General features: G+C 36.1%; 2 protein-coding genes and 1 pseudogene across 6 annotated transcripts; 1 reads left to right on the forward strand and 2 right to left on the reverse strand.

Annotated features, from left to right (window-relative positions):
* The first annotated feature begins 927 nt into the window (after positions 1–927).
* LOC115959087 (metal tolerance protein 1-like) lies at positions 928–4,017 on the forward strand. Of its 5 annotated transcripts, none has more exons than XM_031077387.1 (2): positions 928–998; positions 2,483–4,017. In XM_031077387.1, the coding sequence occupies exon 2, from the start codon at positions 2,483–2,485 to the stop codon at positions 3,770–3,772; it is 1,290 nt and encodes a 429-aa protein (XP_030933247.1). In that variant the 5' UTR covers positions 928–998; the 3' UTR covers positions 3,773–4,017. The 5 variants fall into 5 exon arrangements, with proteins under 5 accessions (XP_030933247.1, XP_030933249.1, XP_030933244.1 ...); XM_031077389.1 differs by having other exon boundaries at positions 934–991; XM_031077384.1 differs by lacking the exon at positions 928–998 and adding an exon at positions 1,072–1,104.
* A 385-nt stretch (positions 4,018–4,402) lies between these two features.
* On the reverse strand, positions 4,403–12,759 carry LOC115962115 (annotated as a pseudogene).
* Positions 12,760–13,523: 764 nt separating this feature from the next.
* LOC115962114 (protein DMR6-LIKE OXYGENASE 2-like) lies at positions 13,524–17,043 on the reverse strand. Its single transcript, XM_031080998.1, has 4 exons — positions 16,747–17,043; positions 16,398–16,645; positions 13,935–14,280; positions 13,524–13,751 (listed from the first exon to the last, which is right to left on the reverse strand). Exons 1-4 carry the CDS (start codon positions 16,984–16,986, stop codon positions 13,524–13,526), a joined length of 1,062 nt encoding a protein of 353 aa, XP_030936858.1. The 5' UTR covers positions 16,987–17,043.
* Positions 17,044–19,715: the final 2,672 nt, after the last annotated feature.

Here is a 19,715-nt window from a genome sequence, read left to right on the forward strand (position 1 = left end):
AGTATATAACTATGAATACTATTGGATGTAAACTAATCAAAGCTCAAAAATAAGAATTCCTTATTAAAGCTTTTACTACTTATTCTTCTTCTTCTTCTTTTATTATTATTTTTAATGCTAGCTAAATATATAGTAAATACTCATCATGCACCAGATCGGTGTATGTATTAATTTGTTAGTGTCAAGTACCAAAAAAATTTATAAAATAGTTTATAGTTTAACATTTTCAATATTTCATTAAGCAATTTTTTCCTTAAACAACATATAAAGTAAAATATTTAGGGTCATATTAACAAATACCCTTAGAGTAATTGTTAACAAACCAAATTAGAAAAATTTTAACACTACTTTTATGGGAGATATAAAAAGCTGTAAAAAAAATTAATTATTTTTTCTAATAAAATATTTCTAATTTTCAAGTCGTGGGATTAATACAGTTTGTTCTTCCTAGAATCACCGACCTAATAAAAAATAAATATTTTATTTTTGAGAATCAACAATAAATAATAATGTTATATAAAAAATAAAATTATAACCTCGAATTGTACCTAAAAGTGGTTAAAGTATATTCTATTAGTAGTAATTTAATCACACAAAAAAGGTACTTACTATTCTATTAGTATTAAAATTGACACTTCTAATGATTGCTCAGGACTAATAAAGGTACCGCTCGCAGCCGAAAAGGGTGAAAAGGTAAAATTGCAGAGTCCTTAATTGACATTGATTTGGTACCAAACAAAACTCCTCTCAGAACATAAATCTAGAATCTATATGGCTATATCTGTTTGAGCCCTTGAGGTTTTGCCTTGGAGTAGTAGTCTTTATCTTTGTCTTTTAAATACACAAATAACGTAGTGTAGTTTAGGAGTAGCTTTGCTTTCTTTTCATTCCAAAACTCTGAGAATCTGAGGACCATCACCACCACCCACATCCAATCGTTACCCAAAAGCTGCTTTGTGTTGCTTCAATCTTTTGCTTTTGCAGACTGAAGGTTCAGGGTATCTCTCTCTTCTTTTTTTTCTCTGTAAAGTTATCTGTTTTATTTCAGTGCATCCATTGGAATCCAATGCCTTTTGGGTTTTCAAGATAATGATTCATGAGGCTGTATGTTTTTTTTTTTTTTTTTAAATATAATATATAACTCTTTGAAATCCTTTTCTAGAAGAAAAAATTGTGCCTTTAATGCATTGATAGGAAAAAGCATGTTGCTTTGCCTTTTTGGGCTGTTTGATAATTAACGTGATATGAAGTTTTTATATGCGTTATGAGTTTCGTGATTTTTGGATTCTTGTGGGGGATATTTGGAATTAGTTCGTTTATGGATTAGTGGGTTTTGGCTGGTTTTGTGTTTTGTCTTATTAATTGACTGTAATTGGAGGTCTTCGAATAGTTGAGGTATGTATATATGTGTGTGTTCAATGCTTGATTTGTTTGTGGGATTGATCTTGTTGGCTGAGAATAGCTTTCCGTGATTGGTTAATTTTTGTTTCTGTTGTTTATTTATTTATTTTTGATAAACATGCAGTCAGTTGATAACACAGTGCGGATGGACCCATATTAATATTTATTCTATGCATCTTTCATACCTCTTGATATAGGATAATGGGTGTTTTTGTTTGTTTTAAATCATTGAGTTCTGCGTGAAAATTTAGAGTGCAAAATATGTGATCCCCAATCTCCTTTTGAGAATTTTGAACAAATTAATTAAGTAATTGGTTGTGTTGTGTTTCGTTTAGTAATATGCAATCACTGTCAGTTTTGATTTTACTGTTCTGAGAGTTTGTTTTGCTCAAGATTTAACTTGTGCTGATTAGTTTTCTAACCTTAGTATTAGGAATGGATTATAATGCTGGGTCATTGATTGTAGCAGATTCATCATAGGATGATGGATATGTTTGAGCTGCATAAAACACCTTTCAATCAACATGAAAAATAAGTGAAACTGTTGTTTGCTTTCAATACAATAGCGTTGTAGGGCTCTGAATATATTGTAGGGATGTCTGTTTGTACTTGCTTATTTGTTGGTCCTATCCAGGACTAAATTATTAGTAAATGCAATTATTATGGTGATTGATTACAATAAAATGAAGTAAAGAAAAGGAGTAAAATGTGGTGAAAAAAAAGAAAGAAAAGTAAATACGCTACCCATTCAAGAGCTATTCCTTCATCCAGCTATTAGCAGAGGAAACATGTTGTCTTAGGCGTTATTGGTTGCTTCTATAATGGGACAATTCAAAGGTTTACATTGTTGAAGTTCACGTGCAAAGTTGAAAAGGAATTATTGGTTCCATTGATGGATTCCTATCATACTGCATAAGCTTGTTTCTGCTGCAGTGTTCTGCACGGTCTCTAATAAGTAATCCAATGATGCATTAGATTTATGATGTTGTTTTATCTTGTATATAGCAAAATGATAGGCTTGCATGTGCTTTAACGAAATCCGAAAAGGAATTCATGTTTGTCATTTTTCGTTTAGTTACAGATGGAAGTGCAAAATTCTGAACATGGTCATATAATTGAAGTGTGTGGAGATGTGCAAGCTGCAGCAACAAGTTTCACAGGGAGTAAGATTTGTGGGGAAGCACCATGTGGATTTTCAGATGCTAAAGCCAGTTCCAAAGATGCCAAGGAACGGTCAGCATCTATGCGGAAACTTTTGATTGCTGTTGTACTGTGTATCATTTTCATGAGTGTGGAAGTCGTTGGAGGTATTAAAGCCAACAGTCTTGCAATTTTGACTGATGCAGCTCATCTATTGTCCGATGTGGCTGCATTTGCAATATCTTTATTCTCACTTTGGGCATCAGGATGGGAGGCAACACCACGTCAGTCATACGGTTTCTTCAGAATTGAAATATTGGGTGCTCTTGTTTCCATACAGATGATATGGCTTCTTGCTGGGATCCTTGTTTATGAAGCTATTGCTAGAATTATCAATGATACTGGTGAAGTTCAGGGCTTTCTCATGTTTGTAGTTTCTGCATTTGGTTTGGTGGTTAATATTGCCATGGCTCTCTTGTTGGGACACGATCATGGTCATGGTCATGGTCATGGCCATGGACATGATCATGGCCATGGTGATCATGGTCATATCCATGGTGGTCTTGATGAATTGCATAACCATGGTTTAACTGTTACCACCCATCATCGCCATCATCATCACAATCATCATGATGAGGGGGACTTTGAACATCATGATCATCATGACGAGGGGCACTCCATAAATGACCATGAACACCATCATGATCACAAAGCTGATCATGCCGAGCCTCTACTGAAGAAATGCTGTGAAGGTGAAAAGAAGCCAAAGGATGAAGCTAAACAGAAGAAGCAATGGAATATTAACGTACAGGGGGCTTATCTTCATGTACTTGGGGATTCCATTCAGAGTGTTGGGGTGATGATTGGTGGGGCAATTATATGGTATAACCCTGAATGGAAGATTATTGATCTGATATGTACCCTTGTATTCTCTGCAATTGTGTTGGTCACAACAATCAGGATGCTGCGGAACATTCTGGAGGTTTTGATGGAGAGCACACCCAGAGAAATAGATGCCACAAAGCTTGAGAAAGGTCTCTGTGAGATGGATGAGGTAGTTGCTATCCATGAGCTGCACATTTGGGCCATAACCGTAGGGAAAGTCTTATTGGCTTGCCATGTTATAATTAAGCCCGATGCTGATGCTGATATGGTACTGGACAAAGTTATAGACTATATCAGGAGAGAGTACAAGATCAGTCACGTGACTATTCAGATAGAACGCCAGTAGATACTGAGAGAGTTATTGATGATATAGGTAGCATGTTGCAGTTGGTGGGTTTGGACATGTCTTGAAAGTTTCAAAAAAAATTTTCCTTCTATATATTCAAGATTGTGTCTGCTATATGGCTGGTTCTTTTAGTATCTGTACATTGCAGAGAGGAGAATTGCTATTTAGTATATCTCTTCGTGCAACAATTTCAATCTCTCTACATTTGCCTTTATTATCAGTTGCTGAAATAGATCTTTTTTATTCTTCTATAGCCATCAAAATTAAGAGCTATTGAAATGAATGGTTTGAATTGTTCAAAAGTAGAACTAATAAGTTGTGGGCCTGCTGCTTTGTTTTTTGTTTTTTGTTTTTTGTTTTTTGTTTTTTGTATTTTTTTTGGATAAATAAAATAGGCTGTTTATTTGAAGTTTGTAACCCTGAAATGGGGCTTTAGCGGGGGATCACTAAATAGATACCTGTATACTGGTTAGTATTGTAGTATGCAGTGGCATGATCATCTTATTCTTATCTAGTATCCACCAGTGACAAAGAGTCTTAGGGGAGGTTCTATCTGCATTTTTATCATTCATATGGTACATGCTTTAGGGAACATTTTACTGACTTCTGTTGGTGCAAGAACAGAACATGTCATGACTAAATGTTACATATTATTGTAGAACTCCACAACTGGAAAATTATAAGCACAACATGCAACTTGAATACCCTAAAATCCTGCTACTTTTGCTTGTAACAGAGTCTCAGCAGATATTCTATGCATTTTTATTGCTTGTACTGGACCTGTTTTAGGGAACATTTTACTGATGTGTCTACTGACGCAATTGCAGAACATGTGATGACTAAATGTTACATATTTTTGTACAACTCCACAACGGAAAAATTATAAGCACAACCTGCTACTTGAATGCTGGAAAATCCTGCTTCTTTTGCCAAACTTTCGAATTCTCTTTCTGTCCTTTCTTTACCATCCGAGTATATATTCATCAGGAACAAATATAACTGAAACAAGCTTTTATCAGCACCGGTAGTTGCAGGGGCTTCTGGAATCACCATATCTACTAGTATCACTTTCCCCTGGTCTGGTAGTGCTTCATGGCAGTTTTTTAGTATCTTCAAGCAGTATTTGTCATCCCAACCATGAACTATCCACTGTCTCATACAAATCACAATGTCAGTTGAAAACTGTCCAGAATCTACAACCAAAGAATTAGTAATCTATGTTTGTTGTCCAGAATCTACTCAGTTTATACATCATTAACTAGTGCTTATGGGGGGGAATAAAACCTTCAAAAACCGGTGTCATTGAGAGGGATATGGACAATATTTGTTAGATTTGATTACCTTCATGAAAATGGCATCTCCTTTTGGAATGTTTACAAACATGTCTCCTGCAACGTGCTTGATGCCTGCAAAAGTAACCTCCCAGGAATTAACAGAGAAAATTATGGAAGTGAATTAATTTAAGAGCAAAATTGCAGATGCCATACTAGTGACTCCTGATTGTTTCAATTGACACTTCAAATCCATTTTTCTATTTTTATGTTGACTAAAGGTTGAGAGCCTAACATGACCCCTTAGTATTAAAATGGAACAAGTCTAGTCTTGGGCTAGCCTTGCCATGAAGCAGGAACATCTATGGGTCACTCACTGAATAGCTTTGGTACACCATGAAGTCCATAGACTCCATACTCCATATTAATCCACTTTAGGCTTGGTTTAAATCAAAGCATGACACAAGTAGGTTCCCAAGCTCTTATAGTACAAAAATGCACAATTTTCTATCAAATTTTGATCTGAAGTAGCATTTTCCTATTAAAGAAGGAGATGGTTATTTGATGAAACCCAAACATTGAAATTCATACCAGGATAGGAGGGTGACTTTTCTAAAACAGAGGCCAAGTCAAAGTTGACACCCTTAATGGTAGGGTACTTGGAGAAGATCATGTTAAGGATGGTGCCATCACCACCTCCTACATCCACCAGCAATTTCAGACCTTCAAAACCCTTGTATTTCTCAAGAATCTTCTTCATAACTAATGGGTTAAAATCTTTCATTGAGCCCTTAAAAATTCCACGGAATTTGTCATCCTTCCCAATGTACTCAACTGCATTCATTCCATAAGCCCTGTAAAATGGAAGTCCTTCCAGAACTGCATCTTTCAAATGGTACCTGTTGTGATGGTACTTAACATGACAATTTTTACAAAATGAAAAAAAGAAAAAATAAAAGATGGTAAATGATAATGATAATAAAAAAAGTTTTAGCCTTTTGTTAAGCACTTAGTGTGCGTTTGGATTGCACGTTTCCAGTGTGCAATCCAGTGTTTGTGTTTTTGGCTGGGTCCCACGACACTATTTACGACCTAGCCAAAAATACAAAAACGCGCATACCAATGCATTCTTGGATCTCACGGCACTATTCACACTTTTAAAATTTATTTTGCTACAGTGTTTTCAGTAATAAGTTTTCAGTTTTTAACAAATAAGTGGTATCCAAACACATTTTTAAAGTTATACCTAACATTAAAATTTTGCAAAAATTCAATTTAGTCCTTTGACTTTTATTTCAATTGTCAAATTAGTTCATAATGTTTATTTTTTATCAATTTAGTCTTCCATTTTGTGAAAATAAATCAATTTGACCCTTCCCCACAAATTTGTTAACAAGCAATGCTGTTTAAACATTTTTTAAATTAATTTTTAAATGACAACATTTATGAGATGCTCCATGTAATAGGTCTTGTTTTTTTTGATGGACCAGAAACTTTATTAAAGAAAGGGAAAAACAGAGCTACAAGGCCCTCCTGGATTCTTCCAAAATGATGGAAGAGAAACAAGCAGGGCAATTCCCAAAATCAAAAGGACCAAACAAATTACAAGAAAGAGACCATTTTGCTAAAGTGTGGGCTGCTATATTACACTGCCTAGGCACCCACTTCACAAAAACCTTATCTGAGACAGACAAAAACGATCTCAATTCAGAGCACAAGGACCAAAACCTCCAAGGGGGGTGCTCGACCAAGTCATTGAGAAGATGCACACAGCATTGGCAATCCGATTCCACAATAATGCAGTCATTATCCATGGCAAGAGTTAAAGAGAGAGCCCACTTAATAGCCTCCGCTTCCGCCAAGAGAGAGAGGGTGGTATTCACTTTCATAGTACTGGCAAATACCAACTCTCCTCTCTGGTCTCTTGCCACTACGGCTATAGAAGAGAAGCGAGGCCCCACGGCAGCGTCGACATTAATTTTAAAAGACACACCTGGGGGAGGGCTCCAAGTCTGAATAGAGGATGGAACCTACTGATAAGTGGTAGAGCCCTTGAGAATATTGTGCTCAGAGAAGAGACATGAGATCTTCATAGATACCCCATCTACATTTAGAGAGTCGTCTCCAAATAGGACCTGATTTCTCTGTTTCCATACCATGTCACAGAGGATGGCACCATACAACAAAAATTCTTCCTTCTGGCCCAAATATTGATTAACCAAAAAAGGGGGGGACAAGAGGAAGTTGACAAAATCAGATGTTGACCCAAAAGCCAATAAGTCAATCCTTACACCCCATTGGCTTCGGAACCACAAGGATTTTGCAAAAGTGCATACCGTGAACAGAGGAAGAGAAGTTTCCAAAGCTCAATTACATAAAGGGCAGCTCCCATCCATATTTTCATTAAACATACTTATTACCTCCTTGGTAGGCAAAACATTTGCAGCTATTCTCCATAGATGCAGCTTAAAGTGCTCATGAATTTTGGATCTCCAAATCTGGCCTCTAATGAAGTCGGAATTCGAGGGAGGAGAGCCATCCCTACATAGCCAATAAGCAGATTTGACTGAAAAAAACCCAGAGTTTGTTGCAGTCCAAGACCAGCTATCTTCCATAGGGCAACTAGGAATGGGAATTTTTTGGATAAGCTCAACCACATGCTCCTCAAATAGCAAACTCAGCTTTGGCATATCCCAACCACTTTGGTTTGGAGTAAGGAGCTGAGAAGCTACCAAAGCAATATCCGGATTTGCATCAACTTTCGGGGTAGGGATGAAACCAGGGAGATCAGGAATCCATGGGTCTATCCATGTTCTAATGGAATTCCCATTACCTACTAAAAGGCAAGCTGCCTTTGCAATGAGGTGTTTTGTGCCCATCATGCTTTTCCAAAAGGGGGACGCATTGCTAGGAGAATGATAAGCCAGCCAATTATCCTGAATCTTGTATTTTGCCGTCAAAATCTTAATACAAAGACAATCCTTTCCGGATAGAATCCACCAGCCAAGTTTGGAGAGGAGAGCTTGGTTGAAATCTTAGAATTTTCTAAAACCCAAGCCACCCTCCTTTTGTGGCAAACAAAGAGAAGACCAAGACATTGGAGACCAATATGAACCCGCCTTTGATTTGGGTCTCCACCAAAATCTGCGCATAGATGCATCTAAATGGTCACTGAGACCTTTAGGAAGAAGAATAGCTGACATAGAATACGTCGGGATGGCTTGGGCCACCGATCTAATCAGAATTGCCCTGCCACACCAAGACAAATTTTTACTTTTCCATCCCTCGAGTTTACTGTCCAATCTTTCTTTAACATAACTGAAATCCTGAGATTTGCTCTTTGATAGAAAGAGAGGAATACCTAGATATTGTGGCAATATATTGAGACCCCAATAGCATTTAACTTGATTCATAAATTGACGGCTCACACCTTTAGAGGGGAAGCAGCCAGATTTTTCCACACTGATAGATTGACCCGACCAAGAGGAGAATTTCTCCAAACAGCTTCTAAGAATGGCTAGTTCAGAGGACTTAGCTTTACAAAATAAAAGAATGTCATCCGCATAGTAGAGCTTAGAGATGGGTGGTGCCGTGTTAGAAACTTTAAATCCAGTTAAATTCTTTTGAGACACTTCCCCGTTTATCAATCTCATGAGAACTTCATTGCCCAAAATAAATAAGTATGGGGACAGGGGGTCCCCCTACCTAAGCCCTTTTGAGGGGGAGAAACTTGGACCAAGTCCCCCATTCAAAAGCAAAGTGAACTCAATTGAGGAGAGGCACTGGTGGATGAGATTAACAAGGCTGTAGCTGAAACCAAAAGCTTTTAAGACTACCATCAAAAAATTCCATTCCATTCTATCATAAGCTTTTTCAAAATCAAGCTTGATTCCAAGGAAACCCTTCTTCTTCCCTGTATATTTGAAACTGTGAACAATTTCATGGGCCAAGACCACATTTTCATTAATCCATCTATTAGGCATGAAGGCCACTTGAGCAGGATCCACCATTTTATTTAGAAGACGTCTTAGTCTATTCACTAAAATCTTGGACATCACTTTGTAGCATACATTACACAGTCCAATAGGACGAAATTGATTAAAATTGTATGCCCCTTTCTTTTTAGGGATGAGGTGGATGAAGGTTTTGTTGAGATCTTTCAAAAGCCAGCCATTACGAAAGAAGCTTTGGGTAGCTTGAATCACTTGATCACCCACAGTGTCCCAATAATGCTTGTAGAAGAGAGCTGGGAAGCTATCCGGACCTGGGGCTTTGAGGGATTTCATCCCGAACACCACCTTCTTGATCTCGTCTCTAGTGGGAATTTTGCATAGCTCCGAATTTTCTTGATCAGTAACACAAGGCTCTATCAAATTCTCTAGGTTTGAAGGGAAATGAGGGAGGCTAGATGAGAAAAGGGAGGAAAACTTTTCCAAGAAATAGCTTTGAATTTCCCCCCAGTTTCTTATTGAATACCATCATCAAGCTTAATTTCTGAGATGCAGTTTCTTCGTTTTCTAATTATGGTTGAGAGATGGAAAAACCTTGAGTTTCGGTCACCCTCTTTAACCCACAATTCCCTAGATATCTGACGTAACCTTATGTCTTCTCTATCTAGCCATTCGTCAAGCTCTAAATTAAGGGAAGCTTCAAGTTCCAAATTCTCTCTTGTGGGGGGAAATTGTTGAACCTCAGCAATTTTGGCTTTGAGGCCCTTAATTTTTTCTTTTGAATTTCCAAAGGTGCTTTTGTTCCAGCGCTTTAGCTCATGGCTAGTCACAGTTAACTTTTTGACTAATTTAAAGTCTTGAGAGCCATCAACCCTGCATTGCCAAGCATTTTCCACTACCGATCTACTTTCCTCTTCCTTAGTCCACATCGCTTCAAAACGAAACGGCCGAGTCAAAGTATCATCGTCTAGGAGTGTATCCAGCATAATCGGGTTATGATCTGAGTTAGAACTACATAAATGTCTGATCCCTGCTTTTGGGAATAAGGATTGCCACTCTTGATCACATAAACATTGGTCTAATCTTTCTTTAATGTTGGCCAAACCTTCTCTCCTATTTGACCAAGTAAAGGAAGGACTCGAAATACCCAAATCAATAGCACCTGTATTAGCCATGAAATCTCTGAGATAACAAACAGAACTCTCGGCCACTGCACATCCACCACGTTTCTCTTTTGCACGTTTGATGCAATTCATATCTCCGATTGCAACCCAAGGCCCTGAAAAAGAAGACACCATATTCTCCAACAAACCCTAGAATTTTCCCATTTTGGATCTTTGGATTGGACCATAAATAGCAAAAAGAAGCCAAGGAGCTTTAGGGGGGTCTGAATAAACCAGCACCACTATCATGTTTTTATTTGAAAAGACCACTTCTAATTCAACACCCTAGGAGTGTGCATGGGTCGGGTTGGGTCGGGTTGAGGGGATTTTTTGACCTAACCCACCATGGTGGGTCAAAAATATTTCAACCCAACCCAACCCGTCATATAAGTTCAACCCAACCCAACCCAACCCACATGGGTCGGGTTGGGTCGGGTTGAACCCATGGGTTTGACAAATTTTTATGATTATTATTATTAAATTGAGTAAAAAAAAATGTATATACACTAATATATTAAAAAATCCTAAAGATTAGTATCAATGTAATTCCTTAAAGGCAAACAACACTAATGACTAAACAATAATAGTAATTTATTAGGATTTGTGTAAACTAATTGGTTTTTATATAGGATAAGAAGAATTAGCTATTTACAAATTTTATTAATTATATAATATATTATATATATATATATATATATATATATATTAAATTAGTATTAGTAGGAAGAACTGAGGAAATGCTGCTCTACAAATTTTTTTTTAAAAAATTATTAAATATAATATATATATATATATATTTATTTATTAAATATATACAATTGATTTAAAAAAATTATTAAATATAATATATATTTTAAATATATATTAAATATGGGTGGGTCGGGTTGGGTTTGGCGGGTTTGTAATTTTATGCCCCAAACCCAACCCGACCCGCCATAAAAAATTTTTTTGTAACCCAACCCAACCCACCAAGCCTTAAAAACCGACCCAATCCGGTGGGTCGGGTTGGGTTGGGTCGGGTTTGGATGGTCGGTGGGTTTTCTGCACACTCCTACAACACCCGATCTCCAAAATATCGCTAGACCCCCAGACAACCCATCAGCGTCAACACACCAAGAATCTACAAACTTCAATCTATTACAAATCTTATTTATTCTTATAGATTTTATTTTGGTTTCGGAGAGGAAAACAATATCCGGATTTGACTCACGAATAAGCTCCTTTAGAGCTCTAAATGTCGAGGCTCTGCCAGCACCTCGATAGTTCCAAGCTAAGGTCCTCATGGCAAGGTGAAGAAACAGGATTGGAATTAAAGGGATATGATGAGCCAAACTAGAGTTTTCATACCCAAAGCAAGAGCAGCAGTTGATATAAAACCCACCCTCACAATTAAAGGACAACAATATCCAATCTACTGAGCTTCTCCAAACCAAAATCAGAGATAATACCAAAACGCCAAGAACCCAGCATTAATAGCAACAGAGAAAAACCAACAGAATGATAAGAACTCACCAAAGACGCAAACGTTGTCAAGGATGGAGTAGAGTTGGCATTGATTGAGAGTGAATCGCTGAAACGAGACCCACTGGCCAGAGAAAGAAAAAGAAATGCTTGCTACTGACGGAATAGATCTCACCGAGGACCAACACCACCGCTAGCTGTGAAACAAACCCACTGGGAGTTCAAGGAAACCCACGAACCGGGTTGATGAGACCACAAAACGACCAAGATCAGCTCAAAGCGCACAAAAGTAGAAGGACCCACAAAGTGTGGGTAGAGATGAGGCCACTCAGAGATGGAAATTACCCACACAGAGGTGGTAGTGAAGTCCACACGGAGGTGGAGGGACACCCACACGGGGGTGGTAGAGAAAGCCACTATAGAGGTGGAGAAAAAAAGACTCGACGAATAGGTCTTGTTGTTTGATGAATATTATTTAAAATAATAATAATAATAATAATATTTAAACACTTCCATTTACTAGCATATTTGGACTAGATTAATTTATTTTGATAAAACGTTGGACTGAATTGACAATAATTAAAATTTAAAGACTAATTTGATTATTGAAGTAAAAGTCAACGAACTAAATAGAAGATGGTACTGATGACAAACTTAAGGAAAGTTTTAGCCTATTGTTAGCTTTAGATAGTAATACCAGGTATTCATCTCGACCTTGTCCTGGAACAAATCTAACAAGGGTGCAAGTGATCCTCCAATTCCATCCTGGTTTTTGATGAAATATTTGGAAACAGGTTCCTAACCATAGAGCCTTGAAACCTGGCCATCATGCTGATGGGTGGCAATAGAGCAAGTGAGTACAGCGTGGCTAGCAAGAAGCTTGAGCATAACCAAGAAGCAAAGACTTGTCTTGATTGCTGTGAGTGGGGAGCTGGGATGCTATTTGGGAAGTAGAAAGAAGTGCTCCAGGACCAGCTCTATCCAAAATCTCAAGCACACCAAGCTCTACTGCTGCTTTCAATACCATGGGCAACACTGATGCAGTTGCTAGTCGCATTGCATACTGGGAAAGACTGTCCTCTTCATTGGTGGATGCACCAATCTGGCTTTCCTTGGAGCTCATGATGTGGTTTTGGTGTCAAACAGAACTTGTGAACCAGGTTGAGTATGCTAGGTAGCTGCAAGATCTTGTTTGATAAAACCAGACCGCTGTAACTTTGTTAATTGATTACCATGAAGCTGTCTTTGGGCCGCTTGACTTGCACCAGGTTCTTTTTAAATCTTCAAAATTAATTAAAATACGTGGTGACAAGGCTTATTGGATGGCAAATCGAAGATGAAAATCACAATCAATTGAATAACATATCAAGAAGTCCATGGATACAAAGTTTTTCACAGTTAAGTTAATTTGACTGGTTAGTGCATAATAAAAATGATATCATTGATAACTTATGAGAAATAGATATTAGACTAATCTTGCTTCAATCACAACTTGCTATCTTAGTAAGGTGAGAAAAAAGGTTGAGTTTAAGCAATAACTCATGATATATTGATTATTAGTTCAGCTTTTAGTCAATGACTCAGATATTTTAACTTTGGTGAACTAATAACTCAGATGCATCATAGGTACAACTTAGTAGATTTGCACCAGAAATATAAATTGTTTAAAAACTGAACTTAAGATCAACCTTTTAAAACTGAACAAACAAATAGACGAAAGATAGAAGGAATTTATACATTTTTGAGAGCTATTACAACTTCATTTAATAATCAAAAGATCAGACCAATGACATGATAAATACCGCATATTTTTAAAATTTTAAAACTAATAAGAAATGATAAATTTAAGTAATTAAATCAACATGACAATAAGGACAAGCATGTTCTAGGAATTGTACATTATAGGTTAAGCACTAGATGTTTTGAACATGTCTAAACAACGTTCAGTTGCAAGTCCTCTGTTCCAGAATTTCTCTGAATATTCTGCATATGTAAAATTTCTATAGATTGCAATATAATCATCGTCGATAACATCATTTGATGGACAGTAGAATGTTGGGATTAATATTCGCTCTTTGTTGCAGTTCACAACAGCTTGATGAAGCACACTTTTGTATTGATCATTGCTAAGTACCTGATGCAATGAAAAGTTTCTTATTTATTATTTAAGTAACTACGAGAAACCTCAATTATAACTCGATTAATTAAATCCTTTTAAAAAAGTATATATTCCTTTTTGAGATGAAAATAAGTTCAATCAAACATGTAGTAAAATAATAACAACAGAATTAGAAAGTAGCTAAGGGTGTAATTGTACCTGCATTTGGTCACCAATGTTGACAATGAAGGTATTGGGAATAGGATTGACAGCAATCCATTTGTCATCTCTTAAGACCTGCAATCCAGGCACATCATCTTGAAGAAGAATTGCGATTTCATCTTGAAGAAGAATTGTGATTAAGTTAGGATCAGTATGACCAGGCAACCCATAAGTAAGCTCTGGCTGTGGACAAGGTGGATAATAATTCAATGCCATTTGTTGACCCTGCTTGCCTAAAGCCTTTTCAATGCAGTCTCTTTCTAGGCCCAAGCTCTCTGATATGGCCTCTCGCAACCTTAGCACTAATCTTCTAACACTGGTGCAATACTCAGCCACATCCTCCCTATATAAAATTAAAAAACAACATAAACAGTTGTAATCAAAATCTAAAAATATAATGGGTTTTTTTTCACATTATGGAATATTCTTTCGAACTTTCAATTAAAGTATAGTCATCATAATAAGAGTAATTCTAGAATTATAAATTATTTCACAACTTTTGTGCCACAACTTTGATGTGGTATCACTTTTACATGAACATACCATTTTTTTTTTCCATCAATCACGAAAATTTTAGGACTATAAATTTTTCCTTCTAATACACGAAAAAAGGTGCACCATTGCAGTACACTACTACTTCTTTAGCCTTGTATAACCCTTGTGGCCATTTGAAAAATATTTCTATTAATTTTACTGTGCAAAGGACCATTTTTGATGTGACGGGTATTTTTTCACCAACGTTGTATTGTTGATGTACCGTGTTCGCCAGTGGCCACAGTATTTTTGACAAAATTAGAGAAATTGAAGTCACCGATTACGCATGTGGTGCTACTACATGCGTGTGCGTTACGTAGGTAGTGCTATCTGTTTTAAAATTTTGGGGGATTTATATTTATGTGACTTAACGTGTTTTGTTCTTCTACTAAAAAAAACGTGTCTCGTTGGATTATTAATAAAAAGGAAAAAAGAAAAATAGTGTCATTTTCACAATACAAGGACCAGTAGGAAATAAAGGGATATCGTATGGTAAGGACTATAGGGTGACATTGAAAAGTTTTCAAAATATTTATCACAACTACATTTAGTTTTTGCTTGTTTTTATAATCTTATTTGCATTGTATTTATTAAAAGATATAGTTTTTGGTAAGGGTGAAAATGGAATGGCATAGTCTAATTTTTTTGCATTTTTTGCAACCAAATTTGTCTGTTCGGTCTATGAAAAGCTTGAAAAAAAAATGACCAGACAATTGATCGGTTTCAATTGGTTCGAGTCCAATTGGTCCTGATCAATTAGGTTCGAATTTTGATCTTGGGCCTGTATTGTTGGGTTTCCAATTTTTCGGGTTTTTGCTAATAATTTTGGGTTTTTTTTTTTTAAAAAAAAAGCTAATTGATTTTTATTTTTTTTTTGAGAAGAAGCTAATTGATTTTTAAAAACCCAAATATATGTTCAATTTTATTAAAATAGAATGAGAAAGTTAGATTATTTGGGTTTTTTTTTAAAAATATATATAATATAATATGAAAAAAAAATATGTATATAGAATTGGTTTGCTTGGTTTGGACTATTTTTTTGTAAATCTGATACCAAATCAAAACCCAGATTTTTTTTTTTTTTTTAAATGGAGAACCAAACTGGATACGTCAGAAAACTGTTCCAGTCGGTCAATCAGGTCTAAACATATTTTTTTTACAATCCTAGTTTTTAGTAAGTTTTATGTTAAAGTATAACAAAAAGAAAAAAATCTAGCTTATTCTCACATCAACAAAAAAACTAAAATTTAAATTATTGGAAGAAAAAAAAAAGACAAAAAGCAAAAAGTGAAAAGCAGTAACAAAATGCATGTTAGGAATTAGTTGTTTTCACTCATTTATTTGCATGGTATTTATTAAAAATATAATTTTTTTTTGGTAACTTTTATATTAAATGTATTCTAAAAATATGTTTAAAAAGTTAAAATTTAAGACCCTATTTGGTAGAGTAGTTAAACAACATATTTTTAATTTTTACACAACATTACATATATTTTCACACATTTTATTATTCAAATGTATTTCATAAAAATACAAACAACATTCCTTAAAACTCCTCTACCAAACCATCCTAAATTAATTGAAAAAATAAAATAATGTAAAAACAAAAAAAAAAATTTCAACCAGTCCCAATTTGCAAGGCCACACTAAATTAATATAATATATATACTTTAGGTACGAAATTAAAAGTTTTTTTTTTTTTTAATAAGAAAATAACAGAAGAAGGAGATAAAAGGATTCAATCATGGAGGGATGCTCAGACATAAGCTAGTCCGAAACCTGTGGCTATATGTGGGGAAGGATCAAAATCATATTTTTAAGTTTTAACCAAGTTTTAAATTGATTAATAAACTAAAAGTAAAGTAATGGTAAGAGGCACACATAATTAACGCGAGGACGCATATGAGTCCGAGTGATCCACCTTACCAAAAGGAAGGAGGATTCGAAGGCCATTCTTTCACGTAGTGCTCAAGAGGATAACAATGGAGTCTTAAAAAATCCCTCCAGTTTGATACCTTCTCAGTCTTTACATTGAAACTAGTAGAAAGCCTGGTGGTTTTTGTTGGGTCATCTGAGTAACTCTTCATTCTCTCACTCTCTGGCAATCGGAAAAATTCTCTTGCTATGTCCATAATTGTACTAATCAGTGTCTCTGGTATTCCATGGTTTTTAATCTGACAAAAAGTTCAGCAGAATATATATATATATATATATATATATATTAAGGTAAGAACAAAGTTCAAATACAATAATAACAAAGGATTAGAGTAAGTACCTGAAAGAAACCTTCTTGTTGGCAAGCTTGGCCAATCTGTTTGATAATGTTGGAGTGGCTGGGGCCTTGTAAGCCTTGGAGATCAATAAGAGGAATGGAGGCATCCGAGGATTGAACATCAGAGAGGTTTGGTCGGTCGGAAATGGGTCGAATGTAGTTTGAGGGAACATGGTTCACACTTGAAGCAAGGTCGGTTAGAAGTACTTTGGTGGCGGTGGTGGTGGTGGTGGTGGCTGCCATGTTTTGCTAATTGCTAATTGCCAATTGCCAATTGGTAATGCTATCTATAATGATGCAAATTTGCTGATTTTGTGAGTTGGAGAGGGAACATTGTGAACCTATATATAAACTAACTGATACACAGTCGCACACACATATAACGCGCACAATCAACAATGACATCACATTCTGACATAGAACATGTGACGGCATACTATATGAATTTATAGTTTTCTAATTTTTCTGGTTATTCTGCAGTAAATTTGAGAATCTCTATTTTTGTTTTATTTATAAAATACTAATAATGTTTGGGAAAATCGAAAGGTTGAAGAAAATAGATGATTCTGCTGTCTTTTTTTTTTTTTTTTTTTTTCTGCTCTCTGTTCATAGTGATGCCACGTTGATACGAAAAGTTCGTATTTAATTTGTTTGTACTGATTGTTCAATTCTAGATCTTACTGGTCGTTGCACATGCTCGCACCGAAAGATCACAAGAGATATTTATTAGTTCGTGTTGGTAACTTTTTGGGATGTAAAAACTATTAGGATATTTATTTAGTGTTGGTAAATTTTTATGTATTTTGGGGTTTTACATGTACCAAGTTTTGGGTAATAAATGTGACAATTGGAACTGGAAAAAGAGCGCTAATCAAGCTATATGATTGAGGGAAATCGAAATTTGGGTCGAGCAAAATCAAAATTCAATGGAATAAGTCAATTTTTGATCAAGTAAAAGTCTAGCAAAAACTCTCGCGACTGAGATATTTGTTAGACACCCAGTTGAACAAAATCTAATTATGGGAATTTCCCTGCTTTGCTTCCAAAGTAAGATTTGTGCAAATCTTTAGCTCAAACCCTATTTGTATTAAAACCATACCTTAATTATAATCTCTAGAGAAGGAAGATGGCATCTAGAATCGAATGAAAACACCGTTTAACCCTAGTGTGTCTTCCAACCCTCACTAAATCGATAAAACCATTGAGATAATAATCAAATCACTCAAAACACAAAGATCATTGTTTGTGTTGTTGGAGCGAGACATTGAAATCATAAAGACTACCACAAATCTTCAAGTGCCCTTAAAGTAACTGAGAGCTTGATTTAATGGTCAACATCTTAACTTAAGATGACAAATCACTATGAAGACAAAGTATGAGGAAGCGGTTGCAATAAGAAGCTGGGAGCTTATATACAAGTCAGGTTATATGTATTGGAGGTCATGTAAGTCTCAATTGTATCACAATCTATTCATAGTAGATTTGACGAGATTGGGCTAGGTCACAGTGTTTATTTTTTGGGGTTTGATTTTCACTTCATGAACAATTCCTCTTCTTTTTCTTTTTTCTTTGTGTGTTTGTGTGGTTGTTCTTATTATGCTTATTCATTGTTTATCGGTATTAATGAATCCAACTAATTAACTACTTGGACTTAATTAGATGAATTGGTAGCAAGTTGTACTCGGGTAGAATATTACTAACAAAAAGTATAATTGTATTAAAAATAAACTATAAAAAATTTTAAAAAAATAAATATCTTAATTTTTTTTAGAAAAAAAAAAAATCCAAACCAACCTTAGACTTAATTAACCCAAACCAACCTTATTTCAACTCTTTAAATTAGCTTAATCATCCATCACACTAATGGAGGTACGATTGATCAACACATAAGGGAACGTTGTTTAAGTAACAATAAGTCTGGGAAATAAATTAACAATTTTCATATTTTATTATTCTTGATTTCTTTCTTGCAAGCAATTATGGGAGTTGCCTCAAAATTTGTTACAAATTTATCCATTAAAATTTTGGGTTCTCGAAAATAAGAGGTTTCCTTAAATCCCCTTCCCCTCAAAAGAGATTTGATGATTTAGGTCATTGACTATAGAGGTAAGGAACCTTCTTTATTTTTTTTTAAAAAAAAATTATTATTATGGCATTTTTATTTGGTAAATACGTGTTGTTTTACTTTGATTCCTGTGGGGCCAAAGAAAGTGTAGCCCCGGCCCAGGCTCAGTTTATCTCAAGGTCTGCGGCCCAAGCCGAGGAGAGCCATTGTCGAGGACGGCCTCCTCCTCGGCACTTCACTAAATGCCCAAAGAGAGGAACGAAATGAGTGTAGGGGCAGGGCCAGGGAAAAAAGCAGCCAACACAGTAATACGTAATTCGGCGTCTGACAGGCCCATGCCCATGCCCATGCGCCTTTCCAGCAACTCCCAACCACTCTAGGTATGGGTCGACTGGACAGGCATGCACCCTAAAAGTAAAATCAACACGTGGACACAAAAAAGGAGGAGGGGGCACCAGTATAAAAGGAGGAGAAAAAGCTCTAAGGGGGAGGGGAACTTCGGCTAAAAAAGGGAAGGGGTTTAGTTAGGGAAATAAAAACCCGCCCATGCAGGATTTCCCATAGGAACTACTACCAAGCAGATCATCTATGCCTAAGGCCATACCTTTGAAGCCCACTCTCTACAAATGATATTGTGAGGGCCTCTTTTCGTACGAGCCCAGTACTGCCTTGGAATCGTAATAAATAGGGCTCCTACAATTGGCGCCGTCTGTGGGGAGGTTTGTGTCTTGGCATAAAGGATGGTTTAAGACAATACCCGTGTCGTTTCTACCAGCCACTTACAGTGCTCTAGCGTAAAGCTTCGATAGGGGCTATGATCCTTGACTAGGGGCTACACTTATAGCGTCAACCACGTAGATGGTTCAAGGGGCTCGGCCGAGAATTTCATTCCCTTAAAGACAAGTTT

This window comes from Quercus lobata, chromosome 9 (assembly GCF_001633185.2).
Source record: "Quercus lobata isolate SW786 chromosome 9, ValleyOak3.0 Primary Assembly, whole genome shotgun sequence".
Classification (NCBI taxonomy): domain Eukaryota; kingdom Viridiplantae; phylum Streptophyta; class Magnoliopsida; order Fagales; family Fagaceae; genus Quercus; species Quercus lobata.